Below are 25,363 nucleotides of genomic sequence, written 5' to 3' on the forward strand. Positions count from 1 at the left end.
TCTCCGTTCAATTTTCCACTTGTGAATATGCGGTGTGGATTTTCTCGCTCCCCTGCAAGCACCCAGGAAGCTGGGTCCCGTCTCCCCCGTTTCTATCCGTTTCTAAGTCCCCAGTTCCCCACAGGCCGCCGCCCGGAGGTGCTCCCTAAGCGTTTCGTATCTAAAGACGCACAGGCCAGTGCTTCCCTGTCCCCTCCTCCCTCCACAGAGCACCCAACACAGGAAAAAGTCAAAAGCGGAGAAGGCAGAGACCACAACTTCAGGGGGTGGGTCCGTGGGTGTGGCTGTGAACCACGTGTGCACAGGGAGCTCCCGGGTGCTGACCGGACGGCAGGGGGGAATGGGAGACGAACGCAGCCCTCCTTTCTCCACCTCTGGGCTCCTCCGGCCCAGCCCACCTCAGCCGGCTGGAGACGGAGCCTGGGGCTTGGGCTTCCAGCTCCCAGGAGCTCCCCTTTCCTCCGTTTCTACCCTCCTTTGGTCTCTGCTTTCCCTCCTTCGTTCCCTCCCCTCACCAGTCGCCTACTCGCTCTTTCCCTCCCCCTCTCCTCCACCTTCTCCTTTTGCCCCTCCCCACCCGTGCCCTGCCTCCCCGTCACCCCTCCCTTGGAGACAGGGCCGCAAAAGGCTGAGTCATCGCTGCGGCAGTGCTGGCCTTGCCGGGGAGCAGGCGAGCAGGTAGGGAAGGGTGTGAAGAAAGAGACGCCTTGAGACCCGTCACCACGTACAGTGCTGGGTCCCCGCGCATGGCCCTCTCCTGGAGAGACCTGGGGAGGGGACATCGATGGGGGCGAGGGACGCGGGGGCGGGGGGGAGGGGACTACGAATCTCCTTCTGCCCTCCGGGGAGCCAGGGAGTCGCTTTGCAGCATTTTAAAAGAGCAAGACTTAGACACAGAATTACAAACTTACACATAACATTAAGGTGGCATCCAAGCCATGGCTCGCAGACGCGGCACGTGGGCAGATCTGGCCTGTAGAGAGCTGAGTTTTATTTGGTCCACATAGTATTGTTGTTGTTGTTTTTTTTTTAGTGTTAAACTGTTATTGTTACGTGACGTGGAGTCGATTCCCATGCATGAAAACCAAAACCAAACCCGTTGCCGTCAAGTTGATTCCAAGTCATAGCCACCCTGCAGGACAGAGTGGAACCGCCCCATAGATTTTCTAAGCATTAACCTTTGAGCAGATAAAAAATTTTTTTTTTTTTTTTTTTAGATAGCCAGGTCTTTTCTCCCAAAGAACAGCTGGTGGGTTCTAACTAAAAGCTCTTGGTTAGCAGCTAAGTGCTTAACCATTGCACAACCAGAGTCCCTTAAATTTAAACTACGTAGTTGCCAGTATTTAAACATCAAAATATTTAAGAGAGGGGAAACCAAATTTCCAACTCTTGAAAAATTGGAATATCTGGCAACACTGGACCCCAATTCCATGACAGCAGTGGCCTATTGCTGAGTGGGGCTGCCCCTTTTAATCAGGGTATTACACCCTCTAGATTGCCACAGTCCCCACTACTCCCTATTGTCACCTAGGACATTGTACTGACTTGATGTTACCTGCCAGGTCCCTGATCTAGTGATTCCTGATATAGTTTATCTCACCCCTTTTTTTGGATTGGAGTGGGAAGTTTCCCAAAGTCACACAGCATGTGGCCTTAGAGCTGAATGGGAACCCGGCTTTCCCTCAACCACTAATCCACTCTGCCTCCTTTGGTATACAGATTAAGATAAGGAATTGTCTTGCGAAAAGTGGGTCCCAGAAAATGATCCAGAGATCAAAGTGGACCCCAAATGACTTTAGATTTGTTCCTGGATGAAGGCAGATCCATATGAAGCAGAATTAGACTGTACAGCAGCCCCATTTTGGGGGTTAACGATAGCTTCTCACAGCTTTCCCCATGGAGTCTTAATAAAAGACAAAACTGGGGCAGCTGGCTGACTGGAACAGTTGACAATTCTGGCAAGTTTGGTAAGAATAAGTTATTTTCAGGACATTGAAGATCTGGCCTATGAGGCACTAGTCTGTCATATAAGGGCTGCAAAGGCAGTATGCCTCTTTGAATGGCTTATTTTCTAGTGCTGCTCAGCCTGTAATGTGCACAAGATTCTTGTAAATCTTATCTGGGGTGGAGCTGAGCTCTTGCATTTCTGATAAGCTTCCACTTGATGCCAGTGCTTCAGGCTACCAGGCCCTACTTGGACTCTGCTCCTGTTTATTCATAAGGGTCATTGTTGTATGGCAGCCAAGAGCAGGGGCTGAGAATCCCACATCCCTGGGCATGGATCCCAGCCACCCCCTACTAGCCAGGTGACCTTAGGCAGGCTGCTCACCCTCTGTGCCTCAGTTTTCTCATCTGCTCCACTGAAATCAAAGAGTACTTCCTTCTTTAGGAGGGTAAGGTAGAATGAACCTGCAGCTCTAGCCCAGTGTCTTGCTTGTGGTAAGCGCTCTGTTGAGGTGGATCTGTTACTGTGCACTCTTTGTGGGCACACTCATGGGGGGTGATGCTCGTAGTGACATGATTAAAACCCAAAAACCAAACCCATTGCCATTGAATCAGTTCTGACTCGCAGCGGCCCTATAGGACAGAGTAGAACTGCCTCAGAGTTTCCAAGGAGTACCTGGCGAATTCGAACTGTCGACCTTCTGGTTAGCAGCTGCAGCACTTAGCCACTACACTACCAGTGATGTGATTAGGGAAGGGGCTTTCTACAACATTTCAGGATAAGAATCGAACTATCATTGTAGCCTTCTAGATCGTGCATGGTATGGTTGCTGCCTGCCCCACCCCTCACTGCTCTCCCCCCTTTGTCCACCCTAATGCCTACCAGGTCCGTAGCGATGGTACTTCTCCCCTCAGAAGCCTCACACATGCTGTTCCACATTCTCTGCATGCTGTTTCACTGGTTGGCGCCTTCTTGCCCTTTAGTCCAAGCTCCCGTGTCACTTCTTCAGAGAGGCCTTCCCTGATCCCAGATGTCTCTATAGTAGGGATTTAGGGAAGTATCAGGTAGAAAGGGGAAGCAGGCTTCATTTGTATCCCATTCCAACTCATAGTGACCCTATAGGACAGAGTAGAACTCCTCTATAGGGTTTCCAAGAAGCGGTTGGTGGAGTCGAACTCTCGACCTTTTGGTTAGCAGCCATAGCCCGTCGTAGCTCTTAACCACTGCATCACCAGGGCTCTTCACAGGAAGTAACAGGTTACAATTCTGGTTTAGGAATCCTCAGGATACAGTTTTTCGACCAGGACAGCTTCTTCTCAGCTGTGCCAGCAGGCATGCCTGTCTATGATCCCTTGGCCCCTGCCCTGCTCGGATGTTACAAAGTTCTTTTAGCTCTGCCAGTAAGTGCTCAGAGACACCCCACTCTGCCAGTAAGCCTCAGCCCGAAGGCAGTCAACTCTCTTGTTCTATGGGCCAGAAAGCCCACTGTGCTGTTTTCTGCCACTCTCCTGTCAGTTTCCTAGTCCTGCTGCCTCTGCTGCCAGTGTTTCCCTGCCACTGCTTCTCACTGTCCCTGGTGTTACAATTCTCCCTCTCTGTCCTGGTTTTACTGGCTCTGCTGTCTCTCTCTGTCTTCCATGTTACAATTCCTCTCTCTCTCTGTCCATGTCTCCTTTTAAGCCTAGTGGGATAGCCAAACTGACCCGTCCCCTCATTACGATTCCATATACCTTATTTGCATGATCCCACCCTGGATAGGACCCTTGTTTACATTATTATTTATTTGTGTCTTATTTACATTATTAGCAAGCTATCCAATCCCCTTGTTGGTCCACAAGCACCTCATTTGCATAGTCCCACCCAGTCACTTGGTGGGTGTTACAAAGATTATGGCAAGAAAGGTTGTATTAAGTAATTCACTGCACTTTAGAAAGTCACTGATTTTGCTTAGATCGAAAGTTTATTTAGAAAAGGCTTTATTCTAGGTGGGAAGGAAGAAATTAAATGTAGCCCTGCTAGACATCCCAGGTAACTGGCCTAATAATGTGTTTAGTGCTTCTGTTCTACCTCCTAGTTCATTGCGTACTGCCTGGCGTCTTTGTTATGGATTGAATTATGTCCCCCCAAAAATATGTGTATCAATTTGGCTGGGCCATGATTCCCAATATTGTGTGATTTTCCTATATGTTGTAAATCCTGCATCTGTGATGTTAATGAGGAAGGGTGGGCGGCAGTTGTGTTAGTGAGGCAGTACTCAATCTACAAGATTGGATTGTGTTTTGAAGTAATCTCTTGAGATATTAAAAAAAGAAGCAAGCTGAAAGACAGGGGGACCTCATATACCACGAAAGCAGCACCAGGAGCAGAGCGTGTCCTTTGGACCCAGAGTCGCTGTGCCTGAGAAGCTCCTTGATCATGGAAAGATTGAAGAGAAGGCCAACAGAGAGAGAAAGCCTTCCCCTGGAGCTGACACCCTGAATTTGGACTTTTAGCCTACTTTATTGTGAAGAAATAAATTTGTCTTTGTTAAGGCCACCCACTCGTGATATTTCTGTTGTAGCAGCACTAGATAACTAAAACAATCTTAAAAGATTGCAAGCAGCCATCCAAGACACCACAGTTGGTCTCTATTCACTTGGAACAACACAGGAAGAAGGAGAGTCAGGAATAGAAGGAGAATATGGAATGTGTGACTCATTGCCTGCATAAACAACTGCCTCCTTTGCCATGAGACCAGAAGAACTGGATGGTGCCGGGCTACCATTACTGAATATTTTGGTCAAAGATTCCATAGAAGAATCTTGATCAAAAGGGGGGAAGTGGAGAACAGAATTTCAAATTCTCATAGACTGTAGACTTTCTGGAGCCATGGAGGCTGAGATAATCTTTACACCTTAAACCAAAAATATCCCCTGATGTCATCTTAAAACTGAACAGTAGTTTAACTAGTAAAAAAAGTCTGCCTTGTGCATTACGCTCTTTTAAGAACTATCTATGTGGGATCAAATTGACAACAGCAACTCGAAAGATTAGATAGGAACCTCAGGGGGCAGTGAGTTTATGTTAATGAGGGAGCAACAACTCAGAAAAGGAGCGTGAGAATGGTTGCACAACTTGAGAATGTAATCTGTCATGGAATTGTACATGTAGAAACCATTGATTGGTGTGTATTTTGCTGCGTATACTAACAACAAGAACAAAATACAAAAAATTTTTAATGCCCCTGCTAGCCTACACAGCATCTTTGTGCAGATCAGAAAAAGGCACAGCTTGGTCAGTTGAGCAGAGACTGGATTTCAGCTCACACCTGCCCCCTCAGCTGGATACCTTTGTGCAGTGTACAAACAGTACAACGTGATATGGCAGCTCTAGTGTTGATGCTTCGCCAAGATGCCTCATGACCAGCACCTGCTTAATCCTCCCACCTAGATTAAATCCCTTTTATAAATGTTCGTCACTCCATAAAGCTCATCACAACTGGAATTAGGTATTTGGGGAATTATTTATTTAAAATCTGCCTCCTCCACTGGCTGTGTATTCTGTCAAGGCAAAGATTTTTTTTTTTTTTGTGCTTTAAGTGAAAGTTGATAAATCAAGTCAGTCTCTCATATAAAAATTTATACACACCTTGCTATATAGTCCTAATTGCTCTCTCCTTAATAAGACAGCACACTCCTTCCCTCGACTCTCTATTTTCGTGTCCGTTCGGTCTGCTTCTGACCCCCTCTGCTCTCATCTCCCCTCCAGACAGGAGATGCCAACATAGTCTTATGTGTCTACTTGATCCAAGAAGCTTCTTCTTCACCAGTACCATTTTCCATCCCATATTCCAGTCAAATCCCTGTCTGAAGAGTTGGCTTTGGGAATGGTTCCTGCCTTGGGCTAACAGAAGGTCTGGGGACCATGGCCTCCGGCATCCTTCTAGTCCCAGTCTGACCATTAAGTCTGGTCTTTTTACGAGAATTTGGAGTCTGCATCCCACTGCTCTCCTGCTCCATCGGGGCTTCTCTGTCAGTGCACTCATCGGTTGTGGCTGGGCACCATCTAGTTCTTTTGGTCTCAGGGTGATGTATTCTCTGGTTTATATGGTCCTTTCTGTCTCTTAGGCTCATAATTACCTTGCGTCTTTGGTGTTCTTCATTATTCCTTGCTCCAGGTGGGTTGAGACCAATCGATGCATCTTAGATGGCCGCTTGCTAGCGTTTAAGACCCCAGACGCCACTTTCCAAAGTGGGATGCAGAATGTTTTCTTAATAAATATTATTATGCCAGTTGACTTAGATGTCTCCTGAAACCATGGTTCCCAAACCCTCGCAAGGCAAAGACTTTGACCAATTTGTTCCAGGCTGTATCCCCAGTGCCTAACATGGTGCCTGCACATTGTATTTTAGGAGTTTATTGTCAACCAGTAGAGCTAGGACTCATTGAAACAACTGTGGCATGGAGCAGGGCAGGCAAAGAGCTGAATGAGTGGTGCAACCCAAGGAGGGAGATGTCACTTCCAGCTGAGGTAACAGGGGGAGGCTCACGGAAGAGGTGGTGTTCCGGTTGCACCTGACAGAATAGGTGGAGTTCATTAGATGGAGATGAGTGGGAGGGTGTTCTTGGCAGTGGGAATGGCAAATGCAAAGGTGCAGAGGGAGAAAATTTCGATGTGTTCCTGAGATGAATTACAAACTGTGATCAGCAGACTGACTAAATGTGTTTTGTGAATTAGCTACCAATATTTAAAAAATCAGGATATTTAGCATAAAGAAACCAATTTGGCAATTCTCTTGAAAATTTGGAAGACCCTACTAGGTAGCAATTCACTGGCACTAAGAAGTGGGCGTCTGTTCCAGTTTGCCACAGTCTCCACCTTTCCCCATTGCTTTCTTACATCCAGCTCTCTTCATTCATTATTGTCCCTTCCTGGTTTGGCTTTGGAGCTGGCCAGAAGGTCATTTTGATTGGCACACAGGAACTGTAAAGAAAGAAATAGCAGCTCAACAACAGTAACAACAACAACAAAAAGGCATGTCCAGAAAGAAAGTTGGGTCAGATTCTGTGGGCCCTTAAATGCCAGAATAAGAACGTTGGCCAGTGCCCACCCTGAAGGAAATGAGGAGTCACTGAAGGTTTTTGGGCGTCTAGGCTCAGTAAGGCTGTGGAAGATTCTAAGAAGGGCCTCATGGACTGTAACAAACATGTAGAAGAGGCATGATAAACCAAAGAGAGGAGGCATGAATGCCACAGCTTTTTTTTTTTTTTTAGTCACAGACAGCCATGACTCTCTCCTCAGCTAATTAAGAGGTAACCTGGTAACTCTGCAGGGGCTTAAGGGTCTTCCCCGCCCCCACGGAGCACTGCCCGTGCCTCCCCTGGCCTTGCTGGGCCTGACATCGAAAGGAGGAACTTCATGCCAAGGATGCTGGTGACGTTCTGGAAACCAGAGGAGTGGGGAGCTCTGCATGAGGGTTTCAAAGAGACAAAAACCTGAACCTGTTGCTCTTGGACAGATGTTACTGGTAGCCTTTCTAAGGGAGAGAAGGTAGGGAGGACTGGAACCCTCAGAGTCACCATCCTGGAAAGGAGTGGTGCTTCTAGAAGGCAAAATTTTCCTCTACAAGATTTCTCATAATTGATGCATAAACAAACAGACAAACAAAAATTGCCATTGAGTCTCTTCTGGCTCATGGCAACCCGTAAGTGTCAGAGTAGAACTGTGCTCTACAGGGTTTTCAAGATTGATTTTTTTCTGAAGTGGGTCACCGGTTCTTTCTTCAAAGCTAACTCTGGGTGGACTCAAACCTCCAGTGTTTTGGCTAGCAACCAAGCACATTAACTATTTGCACCACCTGTTGGATCAAAGAAAGTATTACTATCCCTGTATTCAGATGGGAGCACTGACCACCCAGGGACTCATAATTGATACATCGGTGGCATCTAACTTGCTTTTGCTTAACCTAGTATAAAAATGGCATCGCGGAGACATCTGACCTCCTCTAACTTCACAAGGGGGAAGGAGAATCAAGATCAACAGCCCAAGGCTGATTCCTATGAGGTGGAGGTCAGACATGCCTTGACCTTCCAACCGTTTTACCAATTCCAACAGCAACCACAGCACTCTACTTCTCTGCTGGTGTCTTAGTCATCTAGTGCTGCTACAACAGAAATACCACAAGTGGGTGGCTTTAACAAAGAGAAATTTATATTCTCACAGTTTAGTAGGCTAGAAGTCCAAATTCAGGGTGTCAGCTTCAGGAGAAGGCTTTCTCTCACTGTTGGCTCTGGAGGAAGGTCCTTCTCATCAACCTTTCCTTGGGCTAGGAGCTTCTCCTCACAGGGACCCTGGGTCCAAAGGACCGGCTCTGCTTTCAGTGCTTCTTTCTTGGTGGTAGGAAGTTCCGACTCCCCACTTCCTTTTCCTTTTATCTCTCTTAAGATAAAGGTGGCCTAGGCCACACCTCAGGAAAACTCCTTTTACATTGGATCAGGGATGTGACCTTAGTAAGGGTGTTGCAATCCCACTCTAACCCTTTTTATCATAAAATTACAATCACAAAATGGAGGGAAACAACACAATACTGAGAATCATGACCTAATAAAGTTGACACATATTTTTGGGAGACAATGCAATTCATGGCAGCTGAGTTCAATAATTTGTTGCAACGGCTTCACAGAACTCACAGACCATACGCATAGTTATGGGATTTATTAGGGAAGTAATAGGTTACAATTCAGGTTCAGGAGTGCTCAGGGTATAGTTCTTTGATCAGGACAACCTCTTCTCAACCATGCCCTCAGGCAGGTATCTCTGGCCCTCAGCTACTCAGCCTAGCTCTGCCCTGCTTGGGCAAATGTTATAAAGCTCTTTTAGCTCTGTTGATAAGTGCCCAGAGGCACCCCACTCCGCCAGTAGGCCTCAGCCCAAAGGTACTCAACTCTAGTTCTGCGGGTCAGCAAACCTAGCTCCACCAGGTGTCTCCTGCCCAAAGGGCACTTAGCTTTCTCGCTCTGTGGGCCGGAAAGCCCACCACAATCCCCCCTGCCAGTCTCCTGTCTCTGTTGCCACAATTTCTCTGCTGCCACTTTGCACTGTCTTCGGTGTTACAGCTCTCTCTCCCAGTCTCCTGGCTCTAGGAGCTTCTCAGTGCAGGAATTCTGGGTCCAAAGGATGCACTCCACTCCAGACTCTTCTTTCTTGGTGGTGGTGAGATCCTCCCTTCCCACCTCTGGGATGGCTCATTTGAAGCCTATTGGGATGGCAAAACTGACCAATCCCCTTGTTAAGGTTCCATACACTTTATTTGCGTGGTCCCCCCCCACCAAGGGTGCCATGCACCTTATTTAAATTATCAGCAAGCTATCCAATCCCCTTGGTGGACCACAAGCACCTGATTTGCATAATCCCACCCAGTCATTTGGGGGGAGTTATAAAGACTATGGCTAAAATGGCTAGAAGGACCATATTAAGTAATTCACTGCATCACACCTAGAATGCTTTCAAGTTACATTGTTTGCTTTTTCTTTAAAAATGACTGTAGTTTTCTTTGGTCTATAAAAATAATATAGCCTCATTAGAAAAAAGAAAATATAGAAAAATTTAAAGAAAGTAATAGTAATCACTAGTAATCCTAGCACCCGGAGATAACACTGTTAACATGTTGGTGGATTTCCTTACAGTTTTTTTTTATTTCTAGTGTTTTAACTTATATCTGTTTAAAAATAAAGTTTGAATCATAGTTCCTATACAGTGGATTATGTTTTTTCACTTAACAGTATTTTGTGAATCTTTTACCTTGTGAATATATTAATGAGCTCCTTTTGTAAAATTTTGAAATTAAAATTTTAATTCAGAGAAGAAGAAGAGACACTATTCATTGCTATTGTTTTTCCAGGTTATTAAATATTCCTTGAAAAAGCATTTTGCTTGTTTCCATCCATTCTCAAAGTACAGTCAGGGATCTGACTTCTTTCATCTTGTGAAACAGGTCAAACAGAGATTATCACCTCCATTTTACAGAGGAAATTTAGACACAATTATGAAGTGATTTACCCAAAAGTATGTAACCAGCAGTTAGCTGAAGCCTGGACTGTAACCACCTTCTGAGTCTAGGTTACCACTATGAACTTCCCCATCCCCAAACCTGGCCCCCTCCTATTAGTTAGTTTAGATAATGCCAGTGCCAGCTGAGCTTTAACTTCTAGGAGTGAAGGAAGGCCTTAAACTTGGTGCAGTTAATCTGGATGGGCTGTGTGGAAGAGGCAGATTTTATGCAGGATCTGAAACGTTTGCAAAAATTACTAGACCACGATGAATGGGAGGGTGTTCTTGGCAGTCGGAATAGCAAATGCAAAGGTTAGTAGCAGGGCTCAGGGCAGGCACCTAAGCCTACTAACTCCTAAACGAATAATAACCAGGTTTTATCTTGTGGCAGGAAACCTTGGTGGTGTAGTGGTTAAGTGCTACAGTTGCTAACCAAAAGGTTGGCAGTTTGAATCCACCAGGCACTCCTTGGAAACTCTATGGGGCAGTTCTACTCTGTCCTATAGGGTTGCTATGAGTCAGAATCCATACTACGGCAACAGGTTTGGTTTTTATCATGTGGCAAGCACCTTGTAAGCTCTTTAATACTTGTTATGTTGTTTAATCCTCCCACCCAACTTTACGAAGCCCCATTATTTTCATTGATTTAAGAAGGAAGAAACAGAAGCACAGAGAGGTGAAGTGACCTGCTCAAGGTCACACAGCTAGTAACAAGGCAGAGATTTGAACCCAGGCAGCCTGGCCCCAGTGGAGGTACCTGACTATCCATACACCCTCCCTGCCCTAGGCTGGAAGGATGAGCCAGCAGGGATGAGGCTTGCCATGGCTACCTCAGCAGACAGCAGGCAAGTGGGCCCCACTCCCGACTGGAGATGGAAGACCAGGCCGAGGTGTGTGTGTGTGTCCATCTGTCCATCTGCTGTGCTTTGGTGAAGCACAGGCCATGCTGAGCATGATGCCCTGGAATTGCCAAAGAACAGTTCAAGGACAGCCAGGCCAGGGAGGGCACCCGGAAGGAGGCTGTGCCTGGAGCCACTGCTTCCACAGCTGCCTGTCTCATTTAGAGAGGACTCCCAAATGGGGAAATATAAAATAACTAAAGGATTGCCTGGGACATTTGGCATCCCAGCGGCCAGTCCTCAGCGATTGTGTCCTGACTGGTCTTTGATTCTGAAATAAACCCCATCAAGAAGGCACGACCAGAGTTCTAGCCCTGTTTCGGCCATGATGTGGCTGTGATCTTGGGCAAGTTGCTTTTCCTCTGTCTGCCTCAGAGGTTCAGGCAGGTCCTTTCATCTGGCTTTTGTGATGTGGTCTGTGTGGCCAGTTGGAAGCAGGGCCTTGGTAATGATGTGGAAACTAGAGCTCTTTAAAGAGTGCAGGGGTCCTGAGACACCAGGGCCTCTTGGACACCTGACCGCCCCGCCCCCCAAGGCCGATGATATTAAAGGGTTGTAAACATCCCCCTGTGCACATGGACACAGGGTTGTATACAAGAAGTGGGACTCTTGAATTCCTCCTTTCATCTCTCTTGCCTGGGGCCCAGTTCACCTGGAGGGTCACCCAGCCTTCAGTCTAATAGTTTACCCACCCATGCAGTGCCCCCATTCATCCTTCAGCTATAGCAGGGTGAGCTTCTTAGGCACAGCCAGGGCGGCCCCAGTGAGGAAATCTTGCTTTGCTCCTTACTGGCCCTGGAATTACTTCCACACTCCTTAGAACAGCCAAGAAGGTCGGCCTCTCCAGCTCCATTCTCCACCTCCTCATTCCTCTCTGTTTAAAGTAGAGCTTAAGAAACAAAAAAAAAAAAACAAACCCAGTGCCATCGAGTCGATTCCGACTCATAGCGACCGTATAGGACAGAGTAGAACTACCCCCATAGAGTTTCCAAGGAGCGCCTGGCGGATTCGAACTGCTGACCCTTTGGTTAGCAGCTATAGCACTTAACCAGTACGCCACCAGGATTTAGTAATTTTAAAAGCAGAGGCTCAGGAATCAGGCAACTGGCTTCAAATCCTGAGTTTGTCACTTCCTAGCTATATGACCTTAGGCAAGTTACTACATATCACTAAACCTTGGTTTCTTCATCCTTAAAAAAGGGGAAACACCCTTTCTGTAGAACATTGTGAAGGTTAAATGAGTCACTTAACATAGTTCCTGGAACATAGTAAATTTATTATTATAATTCTTAATGCACATTTGCCTATCACCTCCTACTTCCTCAAGCTTGTCACACCTTTTCCCAACTCTGTGCCTCCTGATACCGGGAAAGCCCTTTTCCTTCCCATTTCTTCACCCAGTAGGCTCCTACATACCCTTTAAGGCCATATTCAAATATTGTTGCTTCTTGAAGATTTTTTCGTCCCCGTCCCCAGTAGAGTTAAACCTTTACATATAAAGCAATCTAGTACCTTCCTGTCTTCTGGTCGTTAAGGTTGTGTGTCAACTTGGCTGGGCCATGATTCTCAGTGGTTTGGCAGTTATGATGTAGTTTGGTGGTCATATGATGATGTGATCACATCCATGGTGAGAATTGATATAATGTGATCACCTTTGTGGTGGGATCTGCTGTGAGTAGCCAGTCAGTTGAAAGGGAGTTTCCTTGGGGGGTGTGGCCTGCATCTAATATAGGTGGACCATCTGGCAAGGTTCCCAGGCTTTTGTTCCTTTTGGATCCTGCAGCTGGCTCCTATTCATCTGGCCTCCGGTTCTTGGGACTTCAGCCAGCAGTTTACCTGTGGTCTTGCCTGCTGATCTTGGGATTTGTCAGTCTTCACAGCCTGTGAGCAAGAGCCGTGCTGTCTGACGCACCGATCTTGGGTTCGCCAGCCCCTGTGGCTACATGAATCAGGAGAAGCCTCCAGCCTGACCCACAGACTTGGGATGTTCCAGCCTCTACAGCCACGTGAGCCATTTCCTTGATAAAAATCTCCCTATATAGATATTTATACACTTCACTGGTTTTGCTTCTCTAGAGAAGCATAGGGAAACCCTAGCTGGTGTAGCGGTTAAGTGCTACAGCTGCTAACCAAAAGGTCGGCAGTTCAAATCCACCAGGCACTCCTTGGAAACTCTGTGGGGCAGTTATACTCTGTCCTACAGGGTTGCTATGAGTTGGAATTGCCTTGACGGCAACAGGTTTGGTTTTTTCAGGTTTAGAGAGCCTAGCCTTAGACATCTATCTTCCCATCACCACCTAACTCACTTAGCATCACCAATGGTGGAATGACCTTTGGGGGAGGGGGAAGCAGGGGTTGTTCTAGATTTAAAGAGACCTAGGAGCCCTGATGGTACAACGGTTAAGTGACACTGCAGGAGAAAGTCCTGGTGATCTGCTTCCATAAGGATTACAGCCAAGAAAACCTTATGGGGCAGATCCACTCTGTCACTATGAGCTGGAATCAACTAGAAAGCACCCACCCAACAACAGAGTGTCTAACATCCAGATAGAATATGTGATGCTTGATTGTACCTTGGATTATTAAAAAAAAAGATAAAAGACTTTTTTAGATGATGAGGGAAATTTGAATATGAACTGGGTATTAGAGATAAGGAAGTTAACATTAGTTTTGTAAGATGTGCTAAGTGTATTGTGGTTATATTGGAGAATGCTCTTATTTTTTGGAAGTGCATGCTGGAGTGTTTTGGGCTGCAGTATTAGAATACGGGCATATCTTGGAGATATTACAGGTTCTGTTCCAGGCCACTGCAATAAAGCGAGTATTGCAATAAAGTGAGTCATATGAAGTTTTCGGTATCCCGGTGCATATAATAGTTATGTTGACTGCTATGCCAGGGATCACAATAGAGGTCCCAGACAGAGCAGGAGAAAAATGTAGAACAAAATTCAAATTCACTTACACACACAAAAGAGACCAGGCTTGCTAGTCAGACAGACTGGAGAAACCCCCAGAGTGTGGTTCCTGGATACCCTTTTAACTCAGTACTGAAGTCACTCCTAAGATTTACCCTTCAGGCAAAGATTAGACGTGTCTATAGGGCCAACAATAACATGCATGAGGGACATGCTTCATAGTTCAATCATGTATACGAGACTAATGGACACACCAGCCCAAAAGCAAAGATGAGGAGGCAGGAAGGGACAGGAAAACTTGGACGAATGGAAATAGGGGACCTGGGGTGGAGAAGGGGAGAGTGTTGACACATCATGGGATTGGCAACCAATGTCACAAAATAATTTGAGTATTAACTGTTTAACGAGAAACTAATTTGCTCTGTAAACTTTCAGCTAACTCCCAATTTAAAAAATTTATGTTTACACTATAGTGTAGTCTATTAAGTGCAATAGCATTATGACTAAAAAAATATACATTCCTTAATTAATAAATACTTTATTGCTAAAAAATGCTAACCATCATCTGAGCTTTTTGCTGGTGGACGTCCTTGCCTTGATATTGATGGATGCTCACTGATCAGGGTAGTGTTGCTGAAGACTGGGGTGGCTGTGGCAATTTCTTAAAATAAGACAACAATGAAGTTTGTCACTTCGATTGACTCTTCCTTTCACGAAATATTTCTGTGTACCATATGATGCTGTTTGATAGCATTTTACCCACAGTAGAACTTCTTTCAAAATTGGAGTCAACCTTCTCAAACCGTGCTGCTGCTTTAACAACTAAGGTTATGTAATATTCTAAATCCTTTGTTGTTATTCCAACAATGCTCACAGCATCTTCGCCAGAAGTAGATCCATCTCAAGAAACCACTTTCTTTGCTCATCCGAAGAAGCAACTCCACATCCATTAAAGTGTTATCATGAGATTGCAGCAATCAGTCACATCTTTGGGCTCCACTTATAATTCTATTTCTCTTGCCATGCCCACCACATCTGCAATTACTTCTTCCACTGAAGTCTTAAACCCCTCAAAGTCATCCGTGATGGTTAGAATCAATTTCCAAACTCCTGTTAATGTTGATATTCTGACCTCATCCCATAAATCACCAGTGTTCTTAACGGCATTTAGAATGGTGAATTCTTTCCAGAAGGTTTTCAATTTATTTTGCCCAGACCCATCAGAGGAATCACTCTCTGTGGCAGCTAGAGCCTTATGAAATGTATTCCTTAAGTAGGACTTGAAAGTTGAAATTAACTCCTTGTTCCATGGGCTGCAGAATGGATGTTGTGTTAGCAGGCATGAAAACAACATTAATCTCATGTACATCTCCATCAGAGCTCTTGGGTGAGCAGGTGCATTGTCAATAAGCAGTAATATTTTGAAAGGAATCTTTTTTTCTGAGCAGTAGGTCTCGACCAAACCAAAAACCAAGGCCATTGCCGTCAAGTTGATTCCAACTCATAACGACCCTATAAGACAGAGTAAACTGCCACATAGGGTTTCCAAAGAGTGCCTGGTGGATTCAAACTGCCAGCCTTTTGGTTGGCAGCCATAGCTCTTAACCACTATGCCACCAGAGTTCGCATAAAAAAAAAAATAATGGGCTTAAAATACGCAGTAAAACATGTTGTAAACAGATGTGCTGTCATCCAGGCTTTGTTGTTCCGCTTATAGAGCTTAGGCAGAGTAGACTTAGCGTAATTTTTAAGGGACCTAGGATTTTTTGAATGGTAAATGAGCATTGGCTTCAACTTAAAGTCACCAACTCCATTAGCCTGTAACAAGAGAGAAAGCCTGTTCTTTGAAGCTTTGAAGCCAGGCATTGACTTCTCCTCTGCAGCTATGAAACTCTTAGAAGGTATCTTTTTCCAATATAAGGCTGTTTCATCTTCATTGAAAATCTGTTGTTTAGTATATCCACCTTCATCAGTTATCTTCACTAGATCTTCTGGATAACTTGCTGCTGCTTCTACGTCAGCATTTGCTGCTTCGCCTTGCACTTTTATGTTATGGAGACAGCTCCTTTTCTTAAACCTCATGAGCCAGTCTCTACTAGCTTCAGACTTTTCTTCTGCAGCTTCCTCACCTCTCTCTGCCTTCACAGAATTAAAGAGAGTTAGGGCCTTGCTCTGGATTAGACTTTGGCTTAAGAGAAGATTATGGCTGCTTTGATCTTCTATCCAGACCACTAAAACTTTCTCCGTTTATCAGCAATAAGGGTGTTTCACTTTATCATTCATGTGTTCACTGGAATAGCACTTATAATTTCCTTCAAGAACTTTTCCTTTGCATTCACAACTTGGTTAACTGACACAAGAGGCCTAGCTTTCAGCCTACCTTGGCTTTCGATATGCCTTCCTTATTAAATCATTTCTAGCTTTTGATTTAAAGTGAGAGATGTGCAACTCTTCCTTTTACTTGAACACTTAGAGACCACTGTAGGGTTATTAATTGGCCTAATTTCAATATTTGAACTTGCAAGTTCAAGCTGAAACTGAAGAAAATCAGAGCAAGTCCACAAGAGCCAAAATATGACCTTGAGTATATCCCACCTGAATTTAGAGACCATCTCAAGAATAGATTTGACGCATTGAACACTAGTGACCAAAGACTGGATGAGTTGTGGAATGACATCAAGGACATCATCCATGAAGAAAGCAAGAGGTCACTGAAAAGACAGGAAAGAAAGAAAAGACCAAGATGGATGTCAGAGGAGACTCTGAAACTTGCTCTTGAGCATCGAGCAGCTAAAGCAAAAGGAGGAATTGATGAAGTAAAACAACTGAACAGAAGATTTCAAAGGGCCTCTTGAGAAGACAAAGTACAGTACTATAATGACATGTGCAAAGAGCTGGAGATGGAAAACCAAAAGGGAAGAACACGCTCGGTGTTTCTCAAGCTGAAAGAACTGAAGAAAAAATTCAAGCCTTTTGAGTTGCAATAGTGAAGGATTCCATGGGGAAAATACTAAACGACGCAGGAAGCATCAAAAGAAGATGGAAGGAATACACAGAGTCATTATACCAAAAATAATTAGTCGATATTCAACCATTACAAGAGGTGGCATATGATCAGGAACCGATGATACTGAAGGAAGAAGTCCAAGCTGCTCTGAAGGCATTGGGAAAAAACAAGGCTCCAGGAACTGATGGAATATCAATTGAGATGCTTCAACAAACAGATACAGCACTGGAGGTGCTCACTCGTCTATGCCAAGAAATATGGAAGACAGCTTCCTGGCCAACTGACTGGAAGAGATCCATATTTACAACTATTCCCAAGAAAGGTGATCCAACCGAATGTGGAAATGATAGAACAATATCATTAATATCACACACAAGCAAAATTTTGCTGAAGATCATTCAAAAATGGCTGTAGCAGTGTATTGACAAGGAACTGCCAGATATTCAGGTCAGTTTCAGAAGAGGATGTGGAACCAAGGATATCATTGCTGATGTCATATGGGTCCTTGCTGAAAGCAGAGAATATACCAGAAGGATGTTTATGTGTGTTTTATTGACTATGCAAAGGCATTTGAGCGTGTGGATCATAACAAACTATGGATAACATTGTGAAGGATGGAAATTCCAGAACACTTAATTGTGCTCATGAGGAACCTTTACATAGATCAAGAGGCAGTTGTTCAGACAGAACAAGGGGATACTGATTGGTTTAAAGTCAGGAAAGGTGTGCGTCAGGGTTGTATTCTTTCACCATACCTATTCAATCTATATGCTGAACAAATAATACAAGAAGCTGGACTATACGAAGAAGAATGGGGCATCAGGATTGGAGGAAGACTCATTAACAACCTGCGTTATGCAGATGACACAACCTTGCTTGCTGAATGTGAAGAGGACTTGAAGCACTTACTATTGAAGATGAAAGACCACACCCTTCAGTATGGACTGCACCTCAACATAAAGAAAACAAAAATCCTCACAACTGGACCAATGAGCAACATCATGATAAATGGAGAAAAGATTGAAGTTGTCAAGGATTTCATTTTACTTGGATCCACAATCAACAGCCATGGAAGCAGCAGTCAAGAAATCAAAAGACGCATTGCATTGGGCAAATCTGCTGCAAAGGACCTTTGGAAGTGTTGAAGAGCAAAGATGTCACCCTGACGACTAAGGTGTGCCTGACCCAAGCCATGGTATTTTCAATCACATCATATGCATGTGAAAGCTGGACAATGAATAAGGAAGACCGAAAAAGAGTTGACGCCTTTGAATTGTGGTGTTGGTGAAGAATATTGACTATACCACAGACTGCCAAAAGAACGAACAAATCTGTCTTGGAAGAAGTGCGGCCAGAATGCTCCTTAGAAGCAAGGATGGTGAGACCTCTTCTTACATATTTTGGACATGTTATCAGGAGGGATCAGTCCCTGGAGAAGGACATCATGCTTGGCAGAGTACAGGGTCAGTGGAAAAGAGGAAGACCCTTAATGAGGTGGATTGACACAGTGGCTGCAGCAATGAGCTCAAGCATAACAACGATTGTAAGGATGGCGCACAGGACCAGGCAGCGTTTCGTTCTGTTGTGCATAGGATTGCTATGAGTCGGAACCGACTCGACGGCACCTAACAACAACAGCAACAATTTAAATATCGTCATGTCTTAGGGAATAGAGAGGCCCAAAGAGAGAGAGAGAGAGAGAGATGGAGGAACGGCTGGTTGGTGGAGTAGTCAGAACACATACAACATTTATCAATTAAGTTCGCCGTCTTACGTGGGCAAAATTCATGGTGCCCAAAAGCAACTGTAATATTAAAATAAAAAATCACTGATCACAGATCACCATAACAGATATAATGATAAAGTTTGAAATATTGTGAGAATTACCAAAATATGTCAGAGACATGAAGGGATCATATGCTGTTGGAAATATGGTGCCAAAAGACTTGCTTAATGCAGGGTTGCCACAAACCGTCAGTTTCTAAAAAATGTAATATCTGTGAAGCACAATAAAGCAAAGTACAATAAGACAAGTTATGCCTATATCTGTAATTACCTTTAAAATCATTCAGTCACAAATGTTATGTATAGAGAGATGAAGTAAATATAAAATGAGGACAATTGTTAAATATATGATACATAGCCATTCAATGTAGTGTTCTTTCTACTTTTCTGTATGTTCCAGCATTCTCATAATAATTTTTTTTCCTCCTCCAGGGCTCCCATAGCAGTACTTTGGGCCTTTCTAAGGCCCAGTGAATGACAGTATAGTAGGTGATGTTTGCCAGTGGGTCTTCCCATTCAGATTACAGATTAAGAGCTCCTGGGGTGAGGAGTGGGGGTGAGGAGCAGGATCTAGGTCTGGATCAAATTTACTTCACTCTCAGTGCTGAGTACATAGTAAGTACTCAATAAACATTTGTTGAATGAATGAAACTTTGCTATTACCATAGTGCATGTTTCGTCAGCTATTGTTGTTAGGTGTTGTTGAGTCGGTTCCAACTCATAGCAACCCTATGTACAACAGAATGAAACACTGCCTGGTCCTGCACCATGCCCACAATCATTCTTATGCTTGAGCTCATTGTCGCAGCCATTGTGTCAATACATCTTATTGAGGATATTCCTCTTTTTCGCTGACCCTCTATTTTACCAAGCATGATGTCCTTCTCCAAAGACCGATCCCTCCTGATAACATGTCCAAAGTATGTGAGACGTAGTCTCATCATCCTTGCTTGTAAGGAACATTGTGTTTGTACTTCTTCCAAGACAGATTTGTTTATTCTTTTGGCAGTCCATGGTATATTGAATATTCTTTGCCAACACTGCAATTCAAAGTCGTCAATTCTTCTTCCATCTTCCTTGTTCATTGTCTAGCTTTTGCACGTATATGAGGCAATTGAAAACACCATGGCTTGGGTCAGGTGCACCTTAGTCCTCCAGGTGACATCTTTGCTTTTTAATTCTTTAAAGAGATCCCTTGCAGCTTATTTGCCCAATGCAATGTGTCTTTTGCTTTCTTGAGTGCTGCTTCCATGGGTATCGATTGTGTATCAAAGTAAAATGAAATCCTTGACAACCTTACGCCTAGGAACCTCCAAAATGAAAATTGATAATGGTGAACTTTTATTAAAAGTGGCAGGTTTGGTACTGGATTTTGCTTAGCTATTACTGAATATTACTGAGTATTTTGATCAAAGATTCTATAGAAGAATCCTGATCCAAAGGGGAAATGCTGAACAGAATTTCAGATCCTGGTGGAAAGCCAGAATTTCTGAAGCCATTGAAACTGAATGAACCCCCGAAACTGTTGCCCTGAGATAATCTTTAAACCTTAAACTAAAAATACCTTCCGAAGTCTTCGTAAAACCAAATAAGAGTTTAGCTTAATTAGTAAAGAATATCTGCTTCGAGCATTATGCTGTCTTAAAGAGCTATCTATACATAGAACTATCTATATGGGATCAAATTGACATCAGCAACTTGAAAGTTTAGATAGGAAGCTTAGAGGGCCAGTGAGTTTATGTTAATGGGGAGGGACAATTTGGAAAAGGAGGGTGAAAGTGGCTGCGTAACTTGAAGAATGTAATCAGTGTCATTGAATTGTACATGTAGAAAATGTTGAATTTGTGTATGTTCTCCTGTGTATATTTTCATCAACAACAACAACAAAATAAATTATTCTTTTTTTAAAGTGGCAGTTTTGGTGCTTAACCCATAACATACGTTTTCTCATGTAATCTTCACAGCAATCCTATGAAATAAGTAAAATATTGATCCCATTTTACAGGTGAAAAAAATGATACAGAGAGGTTAAGCAATTTCTTTTTGAGTTGATGAAAATATTCCAAAATTGACAGTGATGATTGTTGTGCAACTCTGTGAATATGATAAAAACAGTTGAATTGTATACTTTAAATTGGTGAATTATATGGTGTAAAAATGATGTGGCAAGGGAGGTGTCCTCTGACCTTTTCTATGTTCACAAGGAGGAAGAAGAATCATTATCAGCATTAGCAGCCCAAGGCTGATTCCTATGAGGCGGAGGTCAGACATGCCTCCACGCTCCAACCTTTTTACCAGTTCTGACCATCCCTCCCATGGCATTCTCTACTCATCAGCTGGGTTCAATAAGTCATTGCAATGACCACACAAAAACTCACAGACAACACTCATGATTATGGGGTTTATTCCCCCACGCATCTGTCAGTTTGTTGTTCTGTAGGGGCTGCATGTTGCTGTGATGATGGAAGCTATGGCATCAGTATTCAAATAGCAACAGGGTCACCCATGGTAGGCAGGTTTCGGGTGAGCTTCCAGACTAAGACAGACTAGGAAGAAGGACCCAGCGGTCTACTTCTGAAAAGAATTAGCCAATGAAAACCTTATGAATAGCAGCAGAACATTGTCTGATGTAGCGCCGGCAGATGAACTCCTCAGGTTGGAAGGCACTCAAAAGATGACTGGGGAAGAGCTGCCTCCTCAAAGTAGAGTTGACCTTAATGAGATGGATGGAGTCAAGCTTTTGGGACCTTCGTTTGCTGATGTGGCACAACTCAAAATAAGAAATAGTTGCAAACATCCATTAATAATCAGAATGTGGAACGTACAAAGTACGATTCTAGGAAAACTGGAAATCATCAATAATGAAATGGAACACATAAACATTGATATCCTAGCCATTAGCAAGCTGAAATGGACTGGTATTGGCCATTTTGAATCAGATAATCATATGGTCTACTTTGTCAGGAATGAGAACTTTAAGAGGAATGGCATTGCATTCATCTTCAAAAAGAACATTTCAAGATATATCCTAAAATACAACACTGTCAGTGATAGGATGATATCCATATGCCTACAAGGAAAACCATTTCATATGGCTATTACTGAAATTTACACACCAATTACTAAGGCCAAAGATGATGAAATTGAAGATTTTTTTCAACTTCTGCAGTCTGAAATTGATTGAGCATGCAATCAGGATGGATCGATAATTACTGGTGATTGGAATGTGAAAGTTGAAAACAAAGAAGGATCGGTAGTTGGAAAATATGGCCTTGGTAATAGAAACGATGCCAGAGATCGCATGATAGAATTTTGCAAGACCAACGACTTCTTCATTGCAGATACCTTCTTTCACTAACATAAAAGGCGACTATACACATGGACCTCACTAGATGGAATACAAAGAAATCAAATCAACTACATCTGTGGAGATGATTGAAAAGCTCAATATCATCAGTCAGAATAAGGCCAGGGACCAACTGCAGAACAGATCTTCAATTGCTCTTATGCAATTTCAGTTGAAACTGAAGAAAATTAGAAAAATTGTAGAAGAGCCAAAGTGCTACCTTGAGTATATCCCACCTGAATTTAGAGACCATCTCAAGAACAGATTGACACCCTGAACGCTAATGACCGAAGTCCAGACAGGTTGTGGAATGACATCAAGGACAGCATACATGAAGAAAGCAGAGGTCATTAAAAAGACAGGAAAGAAAGAAAAGACCAAAATGGACGTCAGAAGAGACTCTGAAACGTGCTCTTGAACATTCGGTAGCTAAAGCAAATGGAAGAAACGAAGTAAAAGAGCTGAATGGAAGATTTCAACGGGCAGCTCGAGAAGACAAAGGTAAGTGTTATAATGACATGTGCAAAGACCTGGAGATAGAAAATCAAAAGGAAAGAACACACTCGGCATTTCTCAAGCTTCAAGTTGCGGTATTAAAGGACTCTATGGGGAAAATATTAAAATACCCAGGAAGCATCAAAAGAAGATGGAAAGAATATGCAGAGTCACCATACCAAAAAGAATTGGTGGGTGTTCAGCCATTTCAGGAGGTAGCGTATAATCAGGAACCAGTGGTACTGAAGGAAGAAGTCCAAGCTACATTGAAAGCATCAATGTAAAACAAGGTTCCAGGAATTGATGGAATACCAATAGAGATGTTTAAACAAACGGATGCAGCACTAGAAGTGATCACTCATCTATGCCAAGAAGTTTGGAAGACAGCTGCCTGGCCAACCAAATGGAAGAGATCCATATTTATGCCTGTTCCAAAGAAAGGTGACCCAACTGAATGCAGAAATTATGGAACAATATCATTAATATCACATGCAAGTAAAATTTTGCTGAAGACAATCCAAAGTAGTTGCAGCAGTACATAGACAGGGAACTGCTAGAAATTCAAGCTGGATTCAGAAGAGGACATGGAACCAGGGGACATCATTTTTGATGTCACATGGATCCTGGCTGAAAGCAGAGAGTACCAGAAAGATGTTTACCTGTGTTTTTTTTGACTGCACAAAGGCATTCGACCATGTGGATCATAACAAATTATTGATAACGTTGTGAAGAATGGGAATTCCAGAGCACTTAATTGTGCTCTTGAGGAACCGGTACATGGATCAAGAGACAGTTGTTCAATCAGAAAAAGGGGATACCGCATGGCTTAAAACCAGGAAAGGTGTGCGTCAGGGTTGTATCTTCTCACCATACTTATTCAATCTGTATGCTGAGAAAATAATCCTAGAAGCTGGACTATATGAAGAAGAATGAGGCATCAGGATTGGAGGAAAACTCATTAACAACCTGCGTTATGCAGATGACACAACCTTGCTTGCTGAAAGTGAAGAGGACTTGAGGCACTTACTGATGAACATCAAAGACCACAGCCTTCAGTATGGATTACACCTCAATATAAAGAAAACAAAAATCCTCACAACTGGACCAGTAAGCCACATCACGATAACGGAGATAAGATTGAAGTTGTCAAGGATTTCATTTTACTTGGATTCACAATCAACACGTAAGGAAGCAGCAGTCAAGAAATCAAAAGACTCATTACTTTGGGGAAATCTGCTGCAAAAGATCCCTTTAAAGTGTTGAAAAGCAAAGATGTCACCTTGAAGACTAAGATGTGCCTGACCCAAGCCATGGTGTTTTCAGTTGCCTCACATGCATGCAAAAGCTGGATGATGAATAAGGAAGACAGAAGAAGAATTGATGCCTTTGAGTTGTGGTGTCGACGAAGAATAATGAATATACCATGGACTGCCAAAATAGTGGAAGCCCTGGTGGTATAGTGGTTAAGTGCTGTGGCTGTTAACCAAGAGGTCAGCAGTTCAGATCCTCCAGGCACTCCTTGGAAACTCTATGGGGCAGTTCTACTCTGTCCTATAGGGTTGCTATGAGTCGGAATCGACTCGACGGCAGTGGGTTTTGCCAAAATAGCAAACAAATATGTCTCGGAAGAAGTACAACCAGAATGCCCCTTAGAAGCAAGGATGGCCAGTCTACATCTCACGTACTTTGGGTATGTTATCAGGAGGGATCGGTCACTGGAGAAGGACATCATTCTTGGTAAAGTACTTTGGGTATGTTATCAGGAGGGATCAGTCCCTGGAGAAGGACGTCATTCTTGGTAAAGTAGGGCATCAGGGAAAAAGAGGAAGACTCTCAATGAGATGGATTAACACAGTGGCTGCAACAATGGGCTCAAGCATAACAGTGTTTGTGAGGATGGCACAAGACTGGGGAGTGTTTTGTTCTGTTGTACATAGGGTCGCTATGAGTCAGAACCTACTTGATGGCACCTAACCATAACAACAACATAGGGTTTATTAGGGAAATGACAGGTTAAAGTTCAGGTTCAGGAATGATCAGGATACAGTTCTTGAGTCAGGACAGCCTCTTCTCAGCTGTCCCTACAGGCACACCTCTCTCTGGCCCCTTGGCCTCTGCCCTGCTTGGGCAAGTGTTACAAAGCTCTTTTAGCTATGCCGATAAGTGCCGGAGGCACCCTACTCTGCCGGTAATCCTTGGCCTGAAGGCATTTAGCTCTCTTGCTCCTGGGTAGATGAACCTAGCTCTACTGCCAAGTGTGTCAGTTTGTGAGTCAGCAAGCTAGCTCCAACAAGTGCCCAGAGGCACCCCACCCCACCAGTAAGCCTCCTGCTGGTCTCCTGGTTCTGCCACCACTTTTTCTAGCTCCAACAAGTGCCCAGAGGCACCCCACCAGCAAGCCTCCTGCTGGTTCCGCTGCCACTTTTTCTCTGCCGTTGCTTCTCACCATCATGCCATCTTCGGTGTTTCAGCTTTCTCTGTCTCCTGGGTCTAGGAGGGTCTTAGTGCAGGGATCCCAGGTGCAAAGGATGTGCTCTGCTCCCGTCTCTTCTTGGTGGTAGTCATGTTCTGTCTCTGCTCCGGAATTGGCTCTCTTTTAAGCCTAGCAGGATGGCAAACTGACCAATCCCCTTGTTAGGTTTTCATACACCTTATTTGCATGGTCCAACCCCCACAAGCTTACATAAGTAGCAAGCTAGTCAATCCCCTTGGTGCACCATGAGCACCTCATTTGCATAGTCCCACCCAGTCTTTTGGTGGGAGTTACAAAACCATGGCAAGAGTAGCCCTATAAAAGTGATCCATCACACTGCATATGGTATGTAAATTATATCTTAATAAACCTGGGGGAAAAAAAGCAGAGTAATTATCTTATTCACCAACTGTTATGGACTGAATTGTGTCCCCCCAAAATATGTGTTGTAAATCCTAACCTCTATTCC

At 43.9% G+C, this 25,363-nt stretch overlaps 1 protein-coding gene across 1 annotated transcript in view; it reads left to right on the forward strand.

Annotated features, from left to right (window-relative positions):
• The first annotated feature begins 337 nt into the window (after positions 1-337).
• LARP1 (La ribonucleoprotein 1, translational regulator) overlaps positions 338-25,363 on the forward strand; it is a 172,902-nt gene continuing 147,876 nt past the window's right edge. Inside the window, exons 1-2 of the mRNA XM_049874176.1 lie at positions 338-678; positions 12,657-12,879. Coding sequence (XP_049730133.1) covers positions 12,858-12,879 — 22 coding nt within the window. The 5' untranslated portion in view covers positions 338-678; positions 12,657-12,857. The remainder of the gene's footprint in view (positions 679-12,656; positions 12,880-25,363) is intronic.

Source organism: Elephas maximus, chromosome 2 (assembly GCF_024166365.1).
Source record: "Elephas maximus indicus isolate mEleMax1 chromosome 2, mEleMax1 primary haplotype, whole genome shotgun sequence".
NCBI classification, from domain to species: domain Eukaryota; kingdom Metazoa; phylum Chordata; class Mammalia; order Proboscidea; family Elephantidae; genus Elephas; species Elephas maximus.